Source organism: Theobroma cacao, chromosome 5 (genome assembly GCF_000208745.1).
Source record: "Theobroma cacao cultivar B97-61/B2 chromosome 5, Criollo_cocoa_genome_V2, whole genome shotgun sequence".
In the NCBI taxonomy this organism is placed as follows: domain Eukaryota; kingdom Viridiplantae; phylum Streptophyta; class Magnoliopsida; order Malvales; family Malvaceae; genus Theobroma; species Theobroma cacao.
Window position 1 is genome coordinate 31,294,754 of NC_030854.1, and position 20,564 is coordinate 31,315,317.

General features: G+C 32.5%; 1 protein-coding gene across 1 annotated transcript; it reads left to right on the forward strand.

Annotated features, from left to right (window-relative positions):
- LOC108662123 (major allergen Pru av 1-like) lies at nt 1,312-1,995 on the forward strand. The gene is made up of 2 exons (XM_018121273.1): nt 1,312-1,500; nt 1,700-1,995. Exons 1-2 carry the CDS (start codon nt 1,317-1,319, stop codon nt 1,993-1,995), a joined length of 480 nt encoding a protein of 159 aa, XP_017976762.1. The 5' UTR covers nt 1,312-1,316.

Here is a 20,564-nt window from a genome sequence, read left to right on the forward strand (position 1 = left end):
TTCAAGGCCATCCTGTTTCTGGGGTGTTTAGGAAGTAGTTTTGGAGTGAAGCAGACTGTTGGTGCTCTCATCAATGGAGCCAATCAAAATCTTTTTAACATAAACGTGGGGAAGAATGCCAGTCTTTTGGATTTTCTGTTTCAATTACCATCCAAGCAGCCTACCAGGAAATATGGCTCAATGATTTGCAGCACACTCTGGGTTTGCCATTGGGTTTACTTAGGGCTTCGGGTTTAGCACTTGTTGGATCCATACGGGTACTTCTGAAGAAATGCCTTGTCCCAATCTATATATCTATATATACTGTATTATGTGAGAACACCACTAATCAGATAATTTTTTTAATTTTTCTTTTGTAAAATTCCACTTAACTAACCATGATATTTGAGAGTATATTGCGAGACTATTAAGATGTCTCAAAAAATTTTCGCTTCTTTTATCTATATGAAAACAATATCAAATTGGGTATGCCATAAATAAACATATGCTGAATTTTTTTTTTGAAAGATAAATAAAGATATAAATGCTAGTGCTGAGAAAATTATTTTGTATAGTACTTGATCATAATTCTAAGGCCTTTTCTTGTATCATCTTTTGATGGAACTTGTTTCATTTTTTTTTTCAAAAAAACTATAAAATTAGGAGCAAATACTGAATAATATCAATATAGAATATTGATAAAATTCGAATCTAAAAATCATCTATGCCAAGATAAATGACTTTATCAATCGAATCTGTTGCTATTGAAATTTATTTTAAAAATGAAAAAATAACAATAAATTATCTACAATAATTCTCAAATTATTTAACTTCATGCATCATCGTTCTTTTTAATGTGTAGGCATGTAAGAATGAACTCACAAGTAGCAAGGATCTATTGATTGCAATCTTTGCTGACATAGCAATTAGTTTATATCAGTCCAAGCACTTGAATTCAAATATTTTCTCACTTACAATATTATACTTTTTTCTTTTTCAATCTTCTTCCCATAATGTAGTTTCCAAAATCCACAAATTTGTTGCTTTGAGATAAGCTTGTTTGTTTTATATTGAAAAGATTGTAAGATGGGTGCAAAGACCAGAATCAATTGAAAGTTTAGTTAAAATCCATTGATTACATCGTCAAAATGCATGGAACCATCCAAAATCACCAAAGATTCCACAGGCCTATATCTACAAAAGCTATAATCATTCAAACCGATTCTATAAATACTGCAATTTTAGTTTCAAATCTACACAAATCAAAAGTCTCCTTTGCTAACTAAATCAATCAATTCTCACTCTTCATTTGATCATTTCCACTACTGTCAGTAATCATGGGTGTTTTCACTTATGAATCTGAGGTTGTTACCGCAATCCCACCAGCCAAGATGTTTAAGGCTTGTATCCTTGACGGTGACAAGCTCATCCCAAAGATTGTTCCTCAGGCTTTTAAGAATGTTGAGTACATCGAAGGCAATGGTGAGCCTGGAAGCATCAAGAAGGTTACTTTTGGAGAAGGTTAGTGATTTATCTCAACATTGGAAACCGGGATTTTCAAAATATAAGATTTCAAGTTCTAAACCGCGGAAGTATCCTTTTAGAAATTAAATACTGTGAATCATTACTAAGGATATCCTTTTATTTGTGAAAAAAAATGGTTATTGTCCAAAGAAGTAATAACTATAGTCTTTATTTTCCTTAATGTCTGCACTTGCAGGAAGCCAATTCAATTACATGATAGAGAAGGTAGAGGCACTGGACAAAGGTAATTTTGTGTACAGCTACAGTGTGATCGAAGGTGATGCTTTGATGAACACACTTGAGAAAATCACTTACAAGACCAAATTGGAGCCATCTCCAGCTGGGGGATCCATATGCAAAACCACTAGTAAATATTACACCATCGGTGACTTTGAGATTAAGGAAGAGGGTATCAAGGCCGGCAAAGGAAAGGCCCTGGGAATATTCAAGGCCGTTGAAGCCTACCTCCTGGCAAATCCTGACGCCTATTGAAAACCCCAACATTAATACTTCAATGGTCATAATTACATTATGGAAATGAATTTTCTTTGTTTTGCCTTTTAACTTTGCAATGAGTAGTCACAGTGTCACGACCACCGAGAAGCTTGTACTAAATAAAAGAGCATCAAGTTGGGATTTACAAATGGTGTATTTTGTCTCATTAAACTTAAGATCTGACGTTATATTAAGTGTTGAGTCAAATTTTCATCATATGTGAGTTTTAATTTATGAGCTTGATTTCCATCCCTTTTAAGGTCTTTATTTACAAGATCTCTAACAAGACTTTTAGTTAAAGGATCCGTCAAGTTATTATTTAACCTCATAAAATTTATAGTGATCACTCTATTTGAAAGTAATTGTTGGACATAGCTGTGCTTTATCCAATATATCTAAACTTTCCATTATATACTTGGCTATATGCTTTTGCTAAAGTTACTTCACTTTTCACAATAGATAAAAATTGAAAAAATTAGTTTTGGCCACAAAAGTACATCAAAGAGTAAATTTTTTTAACCATTCGACTTATTTGGTGGTAACAACCAATGCAATGAATTCAATTGCCATGGTGGAATCATTTATACACATTTGTTTCTTGGACCCCCAAGAAATGGCATCCCCTCCAAGAATGAAGATCCATCAACTTTTAGAAGCATAATCTTCCAAACTTGTAATCCAACTAGCATCTAAATATCCTTTTAGCATTGATGGATATCCATTATAACAAAAACCATAATTGATTGTTTTCTTTAAGTACCTAAGTACTCTATTTATTGTTTGCCAATGCAAGTTCCTTGGATTACTTGTGTATTGATTTAATTTCCTAACAAAAAATGCTATATCTAGCTTTGTACATGTCATTGCATACATTAGGCATTCAATTACTTTTGCATATTCTACTTATGCTATTAGCTTGTCTTTGTTGGGTATCAGTCTTAGATTAGAATCATAAGGTGTAGACATTGGCATACAATCTAACTTACCATACTTTATTACAATTTTTGAATGTAATTAGAGTAAGACAATGTTATTTCATCATTGTCTCTTATTATTCTTATACTAAGAATAACATCCACCACACCTATATCTTTCATGTCAAACTTCTTTGACAATAACCTTTTTATGTCCTCCATTTCTTCCAAATCGATACCAAATATTATCATGTAATCCACATATAAGTAAATGATGACACCTCTACCATTTTGAAACTTACTATAAACAGACTTATCATATTCATTTATCTTGTAGTCATTAGCTAGCACAATCTTATCAAATTTTTGATACCATTGTTTAGGGGCTTGTTTTAATCCACACAAAAATTTTACAAACTTACACACATTCCTTTCTTTCTCAGTTGACAATATTGTACCTTAATGTATAATTAAAATGTCAAATAACATATCAAGGTATATGTTCATATAAGCATCATTGTGCCTTGATTGCACAATTAGAATGTCATGTCAAAGACATTGAATATCTATTTTTCACCATTATATCTTCGATGATAAAATAGGAATGCACCATATACGAAGATGTTAGATTTTACATATTGGCATCATTATTTCATGTATAATAGGAGTGCCACAATGCCCACACCTTATGGTATTTACATATTGGTATCATTATACCTTAATGTATAATAGGAATGCCACATGCCCACTTATCACATAGACCTTGATGGTTTGTGTTCTATCACATGGACCTTTTCTAACTCAAGATGGTTTACCTTAAGATCTTTATCCTTCTCATCTTGTTTGTGACTTCATATTGGTTAAAACAATCTTTTTCTATTTGAAGATGATTACCAAGATTCTCAAGAGGCATTTACTCTTCCTCAGACTTTAGTAATTTCTTAATGTCTTTCCATAAGGAGGCAAGTTTATCCATTATAAAAGACACAACAATAACCTTATCCATATCAAGATCATACATGAATATAACAAAATTCTTCTTTCCAACCAATATACGTTTTTCACGCATATCACATACAATATCATGCATATCAAGTAACGAAAAAAAACTTATCTTGTAATTTGATGATGAATCATTTTGCCATTTTCCTTGTCAACATCAACTCAGTCCAATTTCATAAAAATCAAAAGCCAATCCGCTTCATATTCCACTTGCAGCAGCCATTATTGAAACAAAATAAAACCTTAAGATTGTTAGAACATCAAACTGAAAAATATTGAAATGGCTTCAAGGTATGTAACAATGCTAATGTCCTTAAAGTTTAATTTGGCCCCACTTATAGTGTGCAAGAAAGTTACCAACATATAAGCCTCAAAGATACAATGAAGCCCAATAATTGACTGTGTTTTCATTGACAAAATCAATCTATTGAGCATCCACCGGTGTGTGACAAGATTACCTAACTTCTATAAGATTTCTCTATAGTAAAATGATATAGAAGAAATCTAGAAAATATTGAGAAATGAAGGAGAGATTGTTGTTTTCTATATTCAGTGTTTTCTTTTGTCCCAAAGAAAGTCTATTATAAGCCTAAGTGACTATTCCTAATAGAAACAATTGTGTATATGTCAAACGAACACAATTATTTGTTTCCAACAATCATAACTGTTGGTTTTTCAATAGACATGATTGTTTATTTTCCAACATAATTATTTGAACAAACTTAATTGTTTGAACAAACATAAGTTTTGAACAATCATATTGTTCAAAGGACTTTCTTCTTTTAATTCTTCCACTATTATTATTGAAAATGTCCAACAATAATAGAACTACTTAAGCAATTGGATGCAATTACCACAAGCATGTTTACTTTAGGTTTTTTGTTTTTTACTCAGCCAAAATAAAGTTTTATTATTCATCCCAAATTGGGGAAAGCTGGTGGGAACCAGCGTGATGAGAGCAAACTCAAGATGGATCTACCAAACTCAGCATAGTCCTTACAAAAGTGATGCCTACATGATTGTCAGTATATAGTATATACACCTCACATCCATGCCTACAAGCTTTACCATAAAATTAATTAGGTTATGCATCTTAATTATCCAACTGAACATAAGACATTTAAAGAACTGTCAATATAACATAGCATCATAATAAGGTAGTTACAATCAGCATCATTAAGGCAATAGCCACAAGTCACACGAGAGAGTCACCACCATGCCGAGAACCATGGTCTCTTGCCAATTGATTTTTTTTGTTGCATTAGGAAGCTGAATATTGGCGTGGATTATATAATTATATACATAAAAATAATAAATGAAATTTGGAATCAACAAAAATAAAAATGCTAATAAGATTATTTGTTGTTTATTGTTTGTTTAATGCAATATGATCCCTTAATTCATACATAGGGATGTCAATGGGTACTTTATTGCAAATTAATTCATAGGTACCTAACCCGATTATATAGGGTTAAGGTACCATATAATCAAGTTTGAGATGGGTTTGGTTAATAATTTTACTACCCATATCGGGTTCAGATAGGGCTCGAGTTCCACCCCTTAGGTACCTGTTACCCTAACCTGATTATGTTGATGTCCGAGTTTAGGCAGATATCCACCCTGAACCTGAACCCTATCCCATTTATATAATATTTTATTAATATTTATATAACATATAACAGATAATTAAAGTAAATATGTAAAATTTTGTTGGTGTTTGGATTTTAACTTGTGTTAGGATGAGAAATACTCCACATTTTTACCAATTTATGAATAATTCATTTTGATAGAATTTTTTTTTTTGAAAGTCCATTTTGATAGAAATTGATAGATATATTAATAACATATAATTATTAGTCAAATTATTAATGTGATGTCATTAATATATTTAAATTAAAAAAGTATAAGATTATTAGTTTTGTTTAAATAGTATGAATATCTTATCATATTACATGAAATATAATTACTATTATATATATTATATACTTTTAATATAAACATATTTACTTTTTATTTTATATTTTACAAAAATTATTAGTTATAATGTATATACCTTTGTTTATGTAAACTTATAATAATATATATACCTAAAAAGAGACTATGAGATTAAAATAGTTTTGCAATTTATTTTTCTTAATTTCATGTAATTAATGACAAACCTATAGAGTTAATTAAATTAATTCATGAAAGTATGATTATTGATCACCTTGTAATGTCTTTTGATATATATACTTTTTAAATATTGTGTTAATTTATAAGAAATAAATTACTATTATATATATACTTTGAATATAAACATATTTACTCTCTATTTTGGGTTAACATTACAAAAATTATAACTTATAAAATTATTAATTATAAATATATATACCTTTATTTATATAAACTTATAATATATATACCTAAGGAGAGGTTGTGAGATTAGAATATAATTATTGTTTGTTTGCTTTTATAAATTTAAATTAAACAATGATTGTTGTAAACTTGTAATTTTATTATTTGTTCACTTTTATAAATTTAATTATTAGTGAATGGAATGGAATATTGATGTGAATTGTAAAATATAATTTATTTGTATATTGACACAGGTTTGTATTCAGATTCAGGTAATTAGGTACCCATGAAAAGTTAAATAAAATTCTTTTAACATAATTGAGTTTTTAAACAGATTCGGATAATCATCGAATAGTAGGTATGTATTAGGATTCAGGTTAGAATAGTAAATTTTAAAAATATCCGAGTAGTTATCGGGTTCGAGTACTCTATAACTTAATTGGGTTCGGGCAGAGGCGGAGGGAAGGGGGCTAGTAGGGGCCTGTGCCCCCCTAAAATTTTAAAATTTAATAATTTTTCTTTATTTTTTTCCAAATTTTATAGTTTTGCTCCCTATTTTTTAAACAAATTTATAATTTCACCCCTACAAACATTGAATTTCTTATTTTTGCCCCTTCAAACATAAAATTCTGACTTCGTCACTAGATTCGGGTAGCTCGAAATTAACGGATACTCTACCCGTTGACATCCCCATTCATACATGAGTATGGAAAATTTGTGTGAATCTGATACATTCAAGATTCGCCTTATAAAATTAGTAAATAAAGTAAGAGAAGCAGAGGAAATCTAGGAACTTAGGTAGAAGTTAAGACTAAATTTCGTAGAAGAGAAAGATGACGTGATTCAAAGGCTAGTGGAATTCGAAGTTGTAGATCCGGAGGCAAGACGCCCACTGGATCAGACTCCACAATAAAGTTCAAGGGTATAGAAAGGTTTTTGAATGCCAATTATGGTGATGTCTGGTGTCCGATTATTCAAATGAGGATGTTGAAGTTTTCCAATGTCTTATTTCTCTTTCCAACTAAACCAATACATAGGTTTATTTGATTGTCTCAAGAGCAGATTTATTTTTTATGGGCCTGATTGATCATAGGTTTTCTTTTTGTGCTGTTTTAAGATTGATTTACAGGTTTAGTATTAGCTTAGTTAAGATCCTAGGCTGCCAATGTCGTATTGTGCAACGATTATTTTTGTAAATGTACAGTGATCACAAAGCATATGAAAATGGATTGACACTTTATCAGAGAGAAGGTTCTTGTAGGTATAATCAGTCTCATATATGTTCCTACAAAGTGGCCAATTGGAAATATATTAACCAAAAGATTACAGCCAAAGCAATATCATAAGCTGCAAAGCAAGATGAATGTTTATGACATTCATGCTCCGCCATGAACATTTATCTTGAGAGGGAGTGTCAAGTCGAAAATAAGCTCTTGTTTGCAGATGAAAAGATTGATTGACAATCAATAAAAGTCAAATTGAAAGAAAAGCACATGCAAATCACATGAATTCTTAAAGTAAGGTTGGAAATCGAACACGTGTTTTATATTTAATTTGTTTTTACTTTTTACTATTCCTTTACTATAGTAATTAGTTAGTTGGCAAATTAGTTAATCAACTTTAATATCCTGTCGACTTCTGCATATACTAGGTTTATTATATCACTAAAGTTTTTAGTCAAGCACGTTAAAGACTTATCATGGCATTGCTAGCAATGAAGAAATAAATTTCTCTTTTAAAAAAATAAAATGAAGATAATTAATTCGGTTAACCTGTCGTAACGTGCGGGTCTGGGAACCCGACCGCTAGACGTGAATGTGAAAACTCATTAAAAAATTAAACTAGGAGTCGCCACCAATCTTTTTTTTTACTAGGTGCGATTGGCCACCTATTGACTCGATTCTAATCGATGCAAACTTAAATTAATTTTAAGCCCACCGAAAAGAACCTTAAACCGGTCTACAATTTTCTGGATCTAGGTTCGGGAGTACGGTTACGCCCGGGGAAGGATTAGCACCCCTCGAACGCCCGTTCCATGAACGGTACCATTTTTAGATTATCCTATTGGGCTTTAATTTTTAATTTCACTAGATTTCCTTAATTATTATTTTTTATTTTATCTCCTATTTAACCTAAAATGGAATGCAAATGGGTGGCGAGATGAAATGCATGGCGTGAGATAAAAATGCCGGACAGATGACCTTTTTATCGAGGATATTTTCCAAATCCGCCCATCATACTGGTGGGACTCGGGATATTCTCTCACCTAGGGAATTATCCGAGAAACTCGCCTTCGCAAATTCGATGAATAATTCTCGTCTTCGGGGTCATCGTACGTTTTCTTTTTAAAATAATATTTTTGTGCATAATGAACCTAATTCGGGCAAAAGCCTTTTATTAAAGATGGTTCTCGAGCCCTCCCATCATACTGGTGGGACCCGAGGATATCTTTTCACCTAAGGAAATTTTTGAGAAATACCCGCCTTCGCAAGATCCCCGAAAGATCCCATCATCGGGGCTTAAACTCGAAAACAGAAATATTTATATGCAATGATATGTATGATGCAATACATATATGCTATGCCAATGCAATTATCTGTATTTTTTGTTATTATTAATTATTTTTATTTTATTATATATTTTATTATCATATTTCCTATTCTTGTTTCTTATTATTATTATTATTATTATTATCTTTATCTTTACATTTTTTTGTTCTAAGTTCTTATGTTTCCCATTTATACTTAGACAAATTGCTTATAATTCTATGTTATTTTAGTGAACAAAAATTATATATTTTTTATTATACTATTTTTATTTCATATATTTTTATATTTTTTATTATATTTTTCATAAGCAATCTTTTATTCAAACCTAATGTCTAATATCTTATTATATATATATATTTATTACTATTTTTTTATTTTTATTTTTTTACATTTTTTATAGTTTATGCCATTTAATATTCAATGCTTAATTTTAAATTAGTTGTTTTTTATTATTTTATTATTTATTTATTATTTTTATCAAGTAATTTTTTTGGTATAGTCAAACTTTTCATTTATTAAGAATTTTGGAACCTTGAAATCGAGGCCCTCCCATCGTACTGGTGGAGCCTTGATTCGGATTCTGAACCTAAGGAATATCGGCCCGGGATTGCGACTCCTCGCACCCCGACCAATCATCCCATCATCGGTATTGTTTACTTAACTTATTTAATATTATTGTATCTTAAGATTCAATTTTTCCAAGGTCAATTCTAATACCTATCTTATTATAATTATTTGACTAGCTCAACTATATATATTTTTTAATTAACATAAAATGTTTCTTCCTTGTTTATTCTCATTCACTAAATATATTTTTATAATCTAATGTATAAACATATTTTATATGCTCCTTACATGGTTTTACCCAAGGATACCTCACCAATGTCTCAATAGTCTCCAATTTTTACTTAACTTAACCTTTATAATTTTTTTTTGCCTATCGTCTATTTCATTCATTTATATTTTTATATTTTATATTTAGATCTCTAGATCTAAAACTATAAACATATTTTATTTAGCAATTTATTATTATTTTTTCTATGTGCTTTATTTTCCTAAGTTTCAATACCTCTAATAAATATTTTCTTACATTTGAATCCTTTTCTTATGTAAAAAAAAAAATTTATATTTATATATCCCTTTATTTGTATTACTTTCTTAAATCTCAAAAATAAAACCTAAGGATTTTAGAACATTACATTGAAGTATTAATCTTAAATGATTAAACAATAGTCCTACAAATAAATAAAATGAACCAACTCAAGCCATAAAAATTTAAGAGAAATGATAAATATTTTACCTTTCTAAGCTCCTCCAAATCTACAGCCCACTCCAATCAAGCCAGCAAATTTTATTCTTCCAAAATATGCCATTTGGGGTGGGAAATGAGAGGTCTACCTAGGACACACTTTAAGAAACCCCACTATTTTTTATCATTTCTTCACTTTTTCCTCCTCTTTCTCTCTCTAGTGCCCAACTACTTCTCTTTCTCTCCACCCGTTTCTTTTTTTGCTTTCTCACCCAAGATCCTTTTTTGCTCTCTCACCCAAGATCTCTTTTTGCTCTCTCACCCAAGATCTCCCCCTTCCTCACTCACCCAAACCGGCGGCACTAAGAAAAAGCCCCCTGCCCTCTTTCTTTCTTCCCCTTTTTTTTGTTTGTGGCTTCTCCCTTTTGCTGGAAAATTTGGAAAATTTTTTTGATGTGCAGATTTTTTGATCCCCCCTCCCACGAATGCTACAGTGTCCCCTCCTTTATACCCGATTCTTGGGCTCTGGAGGGGGCACGCTCCACTACCTTGCCAGACGCGAATTTTTCGCGTCTGGCATGGTGAGGGAGGTGCCTGGCAGGGTGCGGTACCTCACTCCCCTCTTTTTTCATTTCTTTTTTTATTTTAATTTTTATTATTTTTATTTATTTTTTGTTTATGATTTAGTGTCTACATAACCAATTTTAAATTTTTTAACCAACTTGATCCAATTTAAACTATACACTTACTTGAATTAATCATTTTAACTGAATTAACGAACTTTTGTCAGTTAAGTCAATTTTATCCAATTTTTTCTCACCCTTAATTGTACCCATTTAGATCCTTGCTTACTTTTATTTGGGTGTAATGCTCAAAAAAACCCTTAAATTATTCAAAAAAAATTCAAATAAGCCCTTCTTCTTTTATTATGTTCAATCAAACCTTTATATTTTTATTTTGAGTCAAATAAGCCCTAATGATTAATAGTTTACTAATTACCATTAGTAAAAACTGCCACTTTGCATTTTATATCCATATGATATTGACATGGTACTAATGTGAAGGATAAAAAATGTCATCTGATCATATTATCATGCCACATTAGCATGTTATATCATCATCAATTATGATTTGTCAATATATCAAATCATTATCAATTATGGCATGTTAGCATATCATGTGGTATAAAATAACAAATGACATTTTGACTAAGTTAATCATTAATAATAAGAGTTTATTTGACTTAAAAATAAAAGTATAAAGGATTATTTGGCCCAAAATAAAAGTAAAAAGACTTGATTGAACGTAATAAAACTATAAGGTTAATTTATGCGACATATTGAATGTTAAAAATTCACTAGTATGTATAGTTAGAAAGATGGATTTTTAAGATGTTAGGTGGCTAATGTAAAATCTATAGCTCACCATTTGTAAATTTGTGGTTAATCATTTATCACCTAATTTAGTTAACATGGAAAACTTTAATGTATAGCCTAAAAAGGAAGAAAACTTTAGTAAAATATCGTAATCAGATATGGAAACTAAGCACAGCATATCAAACATGGGATTCAGTGGTAAATGTGACAGCATTTTATTCTATAACTAGAATAGGTGCTTTCACTTTCTTTAATTGGAACGCTCCAATCCATGATGATTTGTTGACTGTATAATAACCTTGAATAGGTGAATGTACATGAAGTCGGCATATATATATATAGCTCTACTGCTTTCTAGCCTTTCTCACTCACAGAAATTAAGCAATTCATCTTTCTTTCGAAGGCAAGGTTAATGTCGAAAAACCCAATGGAGACTTCCGAATCCCCTATTGATTACGCCATGTGGGGGATTAAAGAACGTCAAGATGTCCACAGTGGTGAGCAACTTCGGCTCTTGACTACGAAATTGAAACAAGTAATCAAGGTAAACTTGATTTCTTTATCTCTTGTCTCAGTTATTAATATTTTATCTGCCTAGATAGTAAAAAATAATTTAAGTTTCAATTTTATTGATCACCCTTTGTTAGTGCTAATTTCAAATGTAAAATTTTCGTCTGACAGATTGAATAATTTATCAATTTTGAATTTATATTGAAAAAAGAAATGAAGGATTTTTCCGCATGCTTGCCATTGTTTGACTCATAGATGGCCTTACATGTACATGTTTTTTGCAACAGCAAGAGTCAAAAATGGTGAAGGAAAAAGAAAATGAAATTCTCGACCCTGCTCCGATATCATATCATATACCGATCGATTATAATTACAGCATTCCATTGAACCCGCAGGTGATTATATTCGATCAACATAATACTTTCATGAGTGAAATTAGACTTTAACTTGATGCTGTTTTTTATTTTTATTTTGTTCCAATTCTATGAACAAAATTGCACTGAAAGGCTGTATATATGCAGCCATCGTGGGGATCAATTGTTTAACAGTTCAGTATACTTGGTGTCGCAGTTTGACCCATCCGTACCACAAGAAAAGAAGGAAGAAAAACGAGCAAAGGCAACGTTGGTGGGAAGATACAACACTTCTTTCAAGCTTTCCGACGACGTCATTGCTCAGGCCATGAAATTTGAGGAGGTAGTTATTTCTCTAATTGTCAGAAAACTTTAGTTCAATATTAATATACGACATGACTTTTCACATATAATTGTTTTCAATATCATAGGAGAAACTCCGAAACTCCCAACACCAAAACCAAAACCAAAAGGCGTGTCAATATTCTCTCTATGAGAGATTGGAAGGCTGGCGCATTGATCGGAAGAGGAGGCCCAACGGGACAACTTTTGACATAGTACTTTACTTTAATACACACCATTTCTTAATAATTAAAATGCAATTGTTTCAATATTCAAAATTCCATGCAATTTTGTTCTTATTTTGACTTTTTTGCAGTTCTTTGAACATGAGAAGTCCAAAGGAAAATTTAGATCAGTTGCTGAAGTTATCAGCTTTATACTGCATGAGGCTTATCCAAAGAGACAGCCAAATGCAACCCAAGGCAAAGAAGAAAATCCGCAGGTAAAGCTAATTTGATTTAAATAATTAGTTAATTTTATTTTTTCTATTATTTGTTTTAGAGTCTATTAATTGTATATTGGAACTGCAATCTTTTCAGGTGCCACCAGGATATGAAGAGCCTGAGAAATATCCAATTCCTGAGCACCTCGGAGGTCCATCTTCAATGGCAAAAAGTGTAATCTAGTCCTTGTCATTTAATTAATCTTTATACTTTCGCATTTGAGATCGATTAAGGACCACCGTTAATACCGTTGGTCATGTCCGTTAATTATGTTGACATGACGTTGATCATGTTTAATGTTCTATTGCAAATCTCTAATGAAGTTTTGAACTGTCTATGGCAAGAAGGAAATATTGAAAGTTTTAGATCTTATATTTAAAATCTTACCATGTGCAATTTTCGTCTTTGTTTAGTTTATTTATTTAAATTTTTTAAAATATTATAATTACGTCATGAATGTTAAGTAATGCTTAACATATATATAAATGATGTGATTTATATTTTTATATGTAATCTCGTATATGAATTTTGATGCAAATCAATAACGTGAATTATATTATTTTTATTATAAAGTTGAATTTTTTTTTTTTTTTGAAGGAAAGCTCCACACCATATTTTTGTTGTTTCAATGCACTAAACAGGAAGCATACAACAAAACATGGTAAAATAATAAAGCCTTTGTTGGCAATAAATGAGATATAGTAAGATTTTCCAATATTTCAAGATATATGAATTGCCCGAGTCTTTTGTTTAGTATACTGTCTACAAATTTTAGACCTTAATTTGGAGAAACTAGATTTTGGAGGGAGTCCACTGTGTGACATACCTGAAGAAATAGGGAAGCTGTTGCATTGGAGATATATGAAATTATAACTAAGGATCCATAGACTAAAATCAGAAAATGGGATGGCTTTGTGCATAGCTATATATAGAGCAGATGCACCAAGTTCAGTTACTCCATATTGCCTCAGTGAATGAAGGTGAATATCTTCAGCTACAATTTCTGTCTCGAGGGAGATTGGAGAAGTCACCTGATTGGATCCCTAAAATGAAGAATCTTGTCGAAATTCGTCTGTATTGATCAAGATTAATAGATGATACTCTCGAAATCCGCAGAGTTCTACCTAATTTTCCAGTCTATCAAATGCATTTTGAAGGACAGTTTCAGAAGCTGAAGAGATTAATTAGCATTTGTTAAAATGAAGGAAGTGGACAGATTGATCATTGACAAAGAAGGTTTGCCTCTATTGGAATCATTGTCAATCGGCCCTATTCCAAAACTAGAAGAGGTCCCTTCTGGCATCTATCATTTGAAAAGCCTAGTAAATTGCAATTCCATGGCGTGCCAAGAGAATTTGTGAGAAGAATGTTGCCAGAAGAAGGTCCAAACTTTTACCAAGTGCAGCATATACACATTTTGGCTTCCCTTTCACAACTTAAGGAGCAAGTTATGACTCTTGCTTGGCGATTCACGCTTGCTCGAAAATCATATTTAGCTAGTTCAGATATTCTAATTTTACTTTATACAATGCTCAGATCATACTACGAAAAGATTCTTATCCAAAGGATATCTTGAAACTGAAGTTAAACATCAATCACCTAGCAAACAAAAAGACATTCAAAATTTAAAAGATACCTTGATGAATCTTTAAGTTCTGTAAGGTTTTAAATTTACCAGCACAAATCTGCAACGAAAGCCTACAGCAAAGCAGTGAAGCCTAGCAATCTAAATTTTTGTTTTTGGCGATGACACTTGAAGCAGTACTAAACTCCTGCTCTTTTACCACACAACCAATGCAGATCCTTCAAACAGGTTGAAAGACTACATGCAATAACGTTGCTGGTATGTAACCAAGAACCGTGGATACATAATCAAGAACTGAAATAGAAAAAAGATAGAGAACTACGTGTGTTTAAACAAAAAACAAAACCCTAATATTGATCAGAAAGTTGCTAGGTCAGAGTTCTTGTAGAAATCCTGACTTCAATGATGATGGTGATGTTGCTGGTTTGAGTGCAAAAGATTTTAGACCCCAATGGTTGGGTTTGATTATAGAGATTATTCTCCTACAGCAAGGGGTTCATCCAAAAGTAGAAATAGTTTCAACCGTAACATCATTGATTGGGAAGGCATGCCTTGGGATGGGAGAACCATGCTGCTGTGAAAAGAGAGTGGGAGGACAAAGTGTGGCACTTTGATCCTGTACTTGCTGGCCATCGTCATTTTGGTGGGAGGAAAAGATCGATGTTGATAGATGCGGATTTGAAAGTCCAAGCTGGCTATCAAAAGGAACCTGTACCTATAGTTTCATTGATGTGCAAGTTGGATGGGAAGGCAATTATAGGGCATCCCATTCAAATTGACGCCCTAGAGGACAGGTCAACTGAGACCCTTCTCTCCACTAATGGTTATCTCAGCAATGGATTAGTTAACCATGATGGATATACTTCACTTCCACCGGCAAGGAGGACCACCAAGAGGACCAATTTTAGGGTCCCACGTCCTCGCCCACCATCAGCATTGGGTAGTTATGAAGCAGCTGAATATCATTCCTTGGATCGTGAGGGAAAACCACCTTTCAAGAAATACAAGGTAGGAAGTTCAGAGCATAAGGCAGTCCTGGTTAAAAACAGCATCTCTCATGTTCCCCGCTCTCCTACAGACAGGAAGTTTCAAAGAGAGTTCCCGAAGAAAGTAGGCTTATTTTCTAGCCAGAAAACAAGAATTCTTTCATCAATTGGTATAGAACAAAATCTCAGTTCTAAGACTACACGTGATAGGGGTAACTGTCAAATGCATGGATTAATCAAACCAGACTCATCTGGGCCCACAACAGTGGCTTTCGTACCTGTCAAACTTAAGATGTCATCTGTTAATTTTTAAGTACTCAAACTTGAATCTTATTATCAGCTTAGAGGTATTTTTAGATTAGATAAAATTAGTTTACCTTATATTCATTTTAAATGAATGTAAAAAAATAGTACTCCTATTTTACTTTTTTTATTTTGTTATTCACATAGATTTTTGTAATATGGAAGTGTTTCAATTTTATGACGATAGTAAAAAATATGGTCATAAAATGAAACACTCCATTTTAGGTGTTTTTCTTATTTATATTTTATGTTTTAAATTTTATTATAGTTTATTGTTTCAATGTAATAGTAAGAAATATTTGTTTTACTGTAGCATCAAAAGTTATGCACATAAAATGATTTTCTTTACTCTAGGTGCTTCTTCGAAACTTTATCATGATCATGTAACTTGGAGGTACGGTTTAGGTCCCCCTCCTTTGTACCTTTTATTCGTAATTAATAACATTTAGCAAGGTAGCTAGGCCTTGCATAAATTTTCAGCATAAAAAAAAAACTTGAATCTTATTAAATTATAATATATTCAAACCCCATAATTACTCAAATAAAATTTAAAAATATCATCGGAATCCGTACTCTAAGATCCTTACACTATCGTTAGATACTCGTTTAAGGTTAGAGACAAACAAGATAATATATATCTTTAATTAAGTGGGAAAAAATAAATATAATTCTTTTTCATATAGTATCACAAGACTATTGGTTCTCCAAAGATTATAGTTAAAGTTAAAACCCTTTTAAAAGCATACAATATATTTTTTACATATTTATTTGTAATGGGTTTCGATATCAGGTATCCAAAGGATGATACCTATACAAAATGGGTAGTAAAATTACTACTTGAACTCATCTAAAATCCAAATATAGAGTACCCGAATAATCAGGTTGGATACTTGTGGATACCCATTAAAGGGTACCCGTTACCAATCTTATATTTTTTACATATTTATTTATAAATAAGTTCAAGAATCCAAAGGATGATCCTTGTACCCTACCAAAACCAAAGATGAGTAGTAAAATTACTACCCGAATCCATCTAAAATATGAATATAGGGTACCCGAACCTTATATAATCAGATTGTCGAATCTTTTATAATCGGGTTGGATACCTGCGGGTATTCGATTAAAGGATACCCATTAGCAACCCTAGTCAAACTAATATTTAGTAGGTAATTTGAAAAGATCAATAGGCCACCATCGGGTACCTAAGACGAGTAGTAAAATTACTACCCGAACTCGGTTAGTCCAAAATCTGAAAATAAGGTGTCTGAATCTTATATAATTGGATTAAGTACCTATGAGTATTTGGTTAAAGGATATCCATTACCAACCCTAGTCAAGCTAATATTCAGTAGGTTATTTGAAAAGATCAATAAGCCACCATCAAAAGCAAAAAATAAAATGATTCTCTCCATTAGTGATGTAGTAAAAGATCCATCATAAATTACATTGTACATTGATATAATGAAACATTAAACACTATCAACAAAATAAGCATTGCTAATTTCCTCTTTTGACAAAACCCATTCCCACCAACACTACATTGTCAACATTTCAAAGTGAGGTGCCTGCTTTATTTCCAATAATTAGATCAACCAGGTAATCAATATAGAAAATAGATTATATATGATGAACATATTCATTGCTTGTACTTTCACATTTACAGGAAACCCTAACCCACCCTAAAGCCGTTATCCTAACCCTAAACCCATCTTAAACCCCTTGAAAAAATGCCTAAAAACCTAAGTTGGTCTTGAAAGCCAACTGGAATCAACTAGTGCGGCACGTTAATAAAGAATTGATTGATTAGGGATCTTATCATTCACCAACAAACTTGTGTCCAATTTCACGTTGGCAAAATGTTGCTATGATCTTGTTTGAATTGTGCTAAAATTCAAGATCTCCACATTGTCTTATATAAAAATGTTTTACCAAGAGATGAAAGAAACCAATAGAAAAACATATCAATGCTCTAATGACAACAGGAGAGTAATAGGTAAATATGATGTTATAGCATGTAGCTTTCCCTTTACCACTCGTCACATTTTCAATAAAGTTAATATAGTTTCATGATTAGATTTTGGAACAAGATTGCTCCTATCGAAAATCTATTAAAACAAAGGGACAAAGAATTAACTCTATTCACCACGTAACGGACATGTTCCACTGCATGTGCTCAACAACTCAAGAAATATATTTTCACATCAAATTTGCAAATTCAGTGTTTAGAGGGCAAAGATTTAACTCTACTTGCCACATAAACTTGCACTAAGGACATGTTCTACTAGATGCCGAATGAAAATCATATTATTCCTACAGATTCTTCTTTTCTTGATCATTTACTTGATGAATTGTTTCATAATGATCATGTTCAACCTTCTGGATTACATGTTTCATCCCAAGATAACACCCTAATCCACAGCACCACCTCCCTTGCTCTAGAAGCCTTATCACAAGGTGTCATCTCTTCAAACCAAGTTACAAATAGATCCCAGTAGAATTCTAAAAGTGTTTCCATCTCTTCTTGCTCACCGAAAGTCACAACACTTTGGCCTTCCACAACTCATACTTGAGCGATGATGCCCTTTCTGAACAAACCAGACTCTATACTCTTGCATGCCACCCTTGCTCTGAGTCACCCCACCGCACTACACTTTAACCATTCCATATCCTCCGTTGGTATGAACATCTTCACTAGCTTCTTCTTGTCTCCTATCTCTTGCTTTTCTACGGGGTTTGATATCCTATCTTCAAGGTTCGTCTTTTGCAGCTTGTCCTCACTTATGTCCTTTCTTCCTTCTTTTCTCACTCTAATATCCGTTGCCACTTGTTTATCCTTTTGTTCTTGTTTTTTATGAGTCTCGATCTCTCTTTTGACTACCTTTTTGAAGGTTCTTCTTTCCATTTTCCAATCCTTGTTGTTAGCTTTTTCTCTTACCTCAGCCATCTTCACAAGATGCTCCCTTTCTATCTATTGGTTCAGCTTTCTTTACCATGATTCTTTTCCCATCAATCCATTGATGGTTCCCTCATTTGAGTGCTTTCTCCATTTCCACCCTATCCCTATACTTGATGAAAGCAAAGTTTGTCGCTCTTCCTTCATCTTATGTTCATTTCCTTGGTATAAACACATCCACCACTCAACCATACTCCTTGAACGCACCTTTGATCACTACCCATAATAATCTCTTGCTACGATTATCCACGAAGTCTAAGTGAAGGTTGTCCAACCACCTCCTAGGAGGCATGATTTTCTAAGATCTACACATGGTAATAAGAGTATGGATAACTTAATTACCAAGATAAGACTAGAGGAGAAGCAACACTCTCAAGCTCAAAGTATTGGAAGGCATGACATCTGGCATCATCATGTCGGTATTTGTCTATGTTTGAACACCGCAACCTTTTCACTGTCCCATGCTCCAAATTATAGGAAATTGCTTTAGCACCTAGAAGTATTACTACAATTGAATCCCTTTCATGCTTGCTTTTAACTTTCTAATATTTAATTTATTTTCACTTGCTGCTTTGACCTAATGCTATGATAAACCAAATTCCCAACAACATAAGGCTATCATTTACCTTAGCAATCTACCACCGCAAACCACAAATCAATGTCTCAATACCAAATGAAGGCACTATGGTCAGGTAATTAGCTCCTATATTCCTTCTAATAAGCCGACTAAAGGTAAGAGATATGGTTTTGTGCAATTTAACTCTATAGGTGAGTTTATAAAACAATCAGAGGTCTTGATGGGGTTTGGTTTTTAATCAAAAGCTCAAAGTTGACTTAGCAAACCAAAATCCCAATTTGCATGGTGACTCTTCCACTTCTCAAGCATTGAATTTCAATTGTGTGAAATCTAACCGTAACCTTGTCACTCAATACCCAAAGTAGGATGAGGAGGGCTTTTCGAATTGGGATGAGGAAGGCTTTGTGTGAAAGAAATTATTCCAATCGCACAAGAAGGAGGCCAATTTAAAATTAGCATAATCCAACCCGTAACCTCCAAAATCCATAAATCCTCAATCACTCTATCTAGCAAACACATAATATTGGGTTCTAACCACCTATGCAGAATCAACCTCTGATTCATACACAACCTCCTGTCTACATACCCAAGCAAATAGATTTTATTTAGGGGCACTTATAGGGTGCCAAACCGATACCTTTCATGCAAATTAGCCCCCTCCCCCACCCTTGGAGGATCCATTCAAACTTTGCCTTAAGCATGCTGAAAATGAAATGTTGCACTGATTCGAAAGTTATGTAGTGGGCATCAACAAATTTCAACAAGAACCCAAAACTATTTTGAAAGAAATCAAGAAAAGTGGGCGCAGGATTCTATCCGTTAAACGTCTATCAAGTTATCAATTTTTTTTCTCTTTTGATGATGGAAAACTTTTCGATAAGGCTAAAGCAAATGGTTAGAAATGGCTTTCTAAATGGTTTGTTGGATTGGAAGAATGGTCTCCAAATATCGGTAAGGACTTACGGAGATGTTGGTTATTAGTATCAGGAATTCCCTTCATGCTTGGAATCGTACCACTTTTTTCAAGAATGCTAATATTTATGGCTCGTTTATGTACATTGGTGATGAGACCTCGTTCTCTGCTGAATTT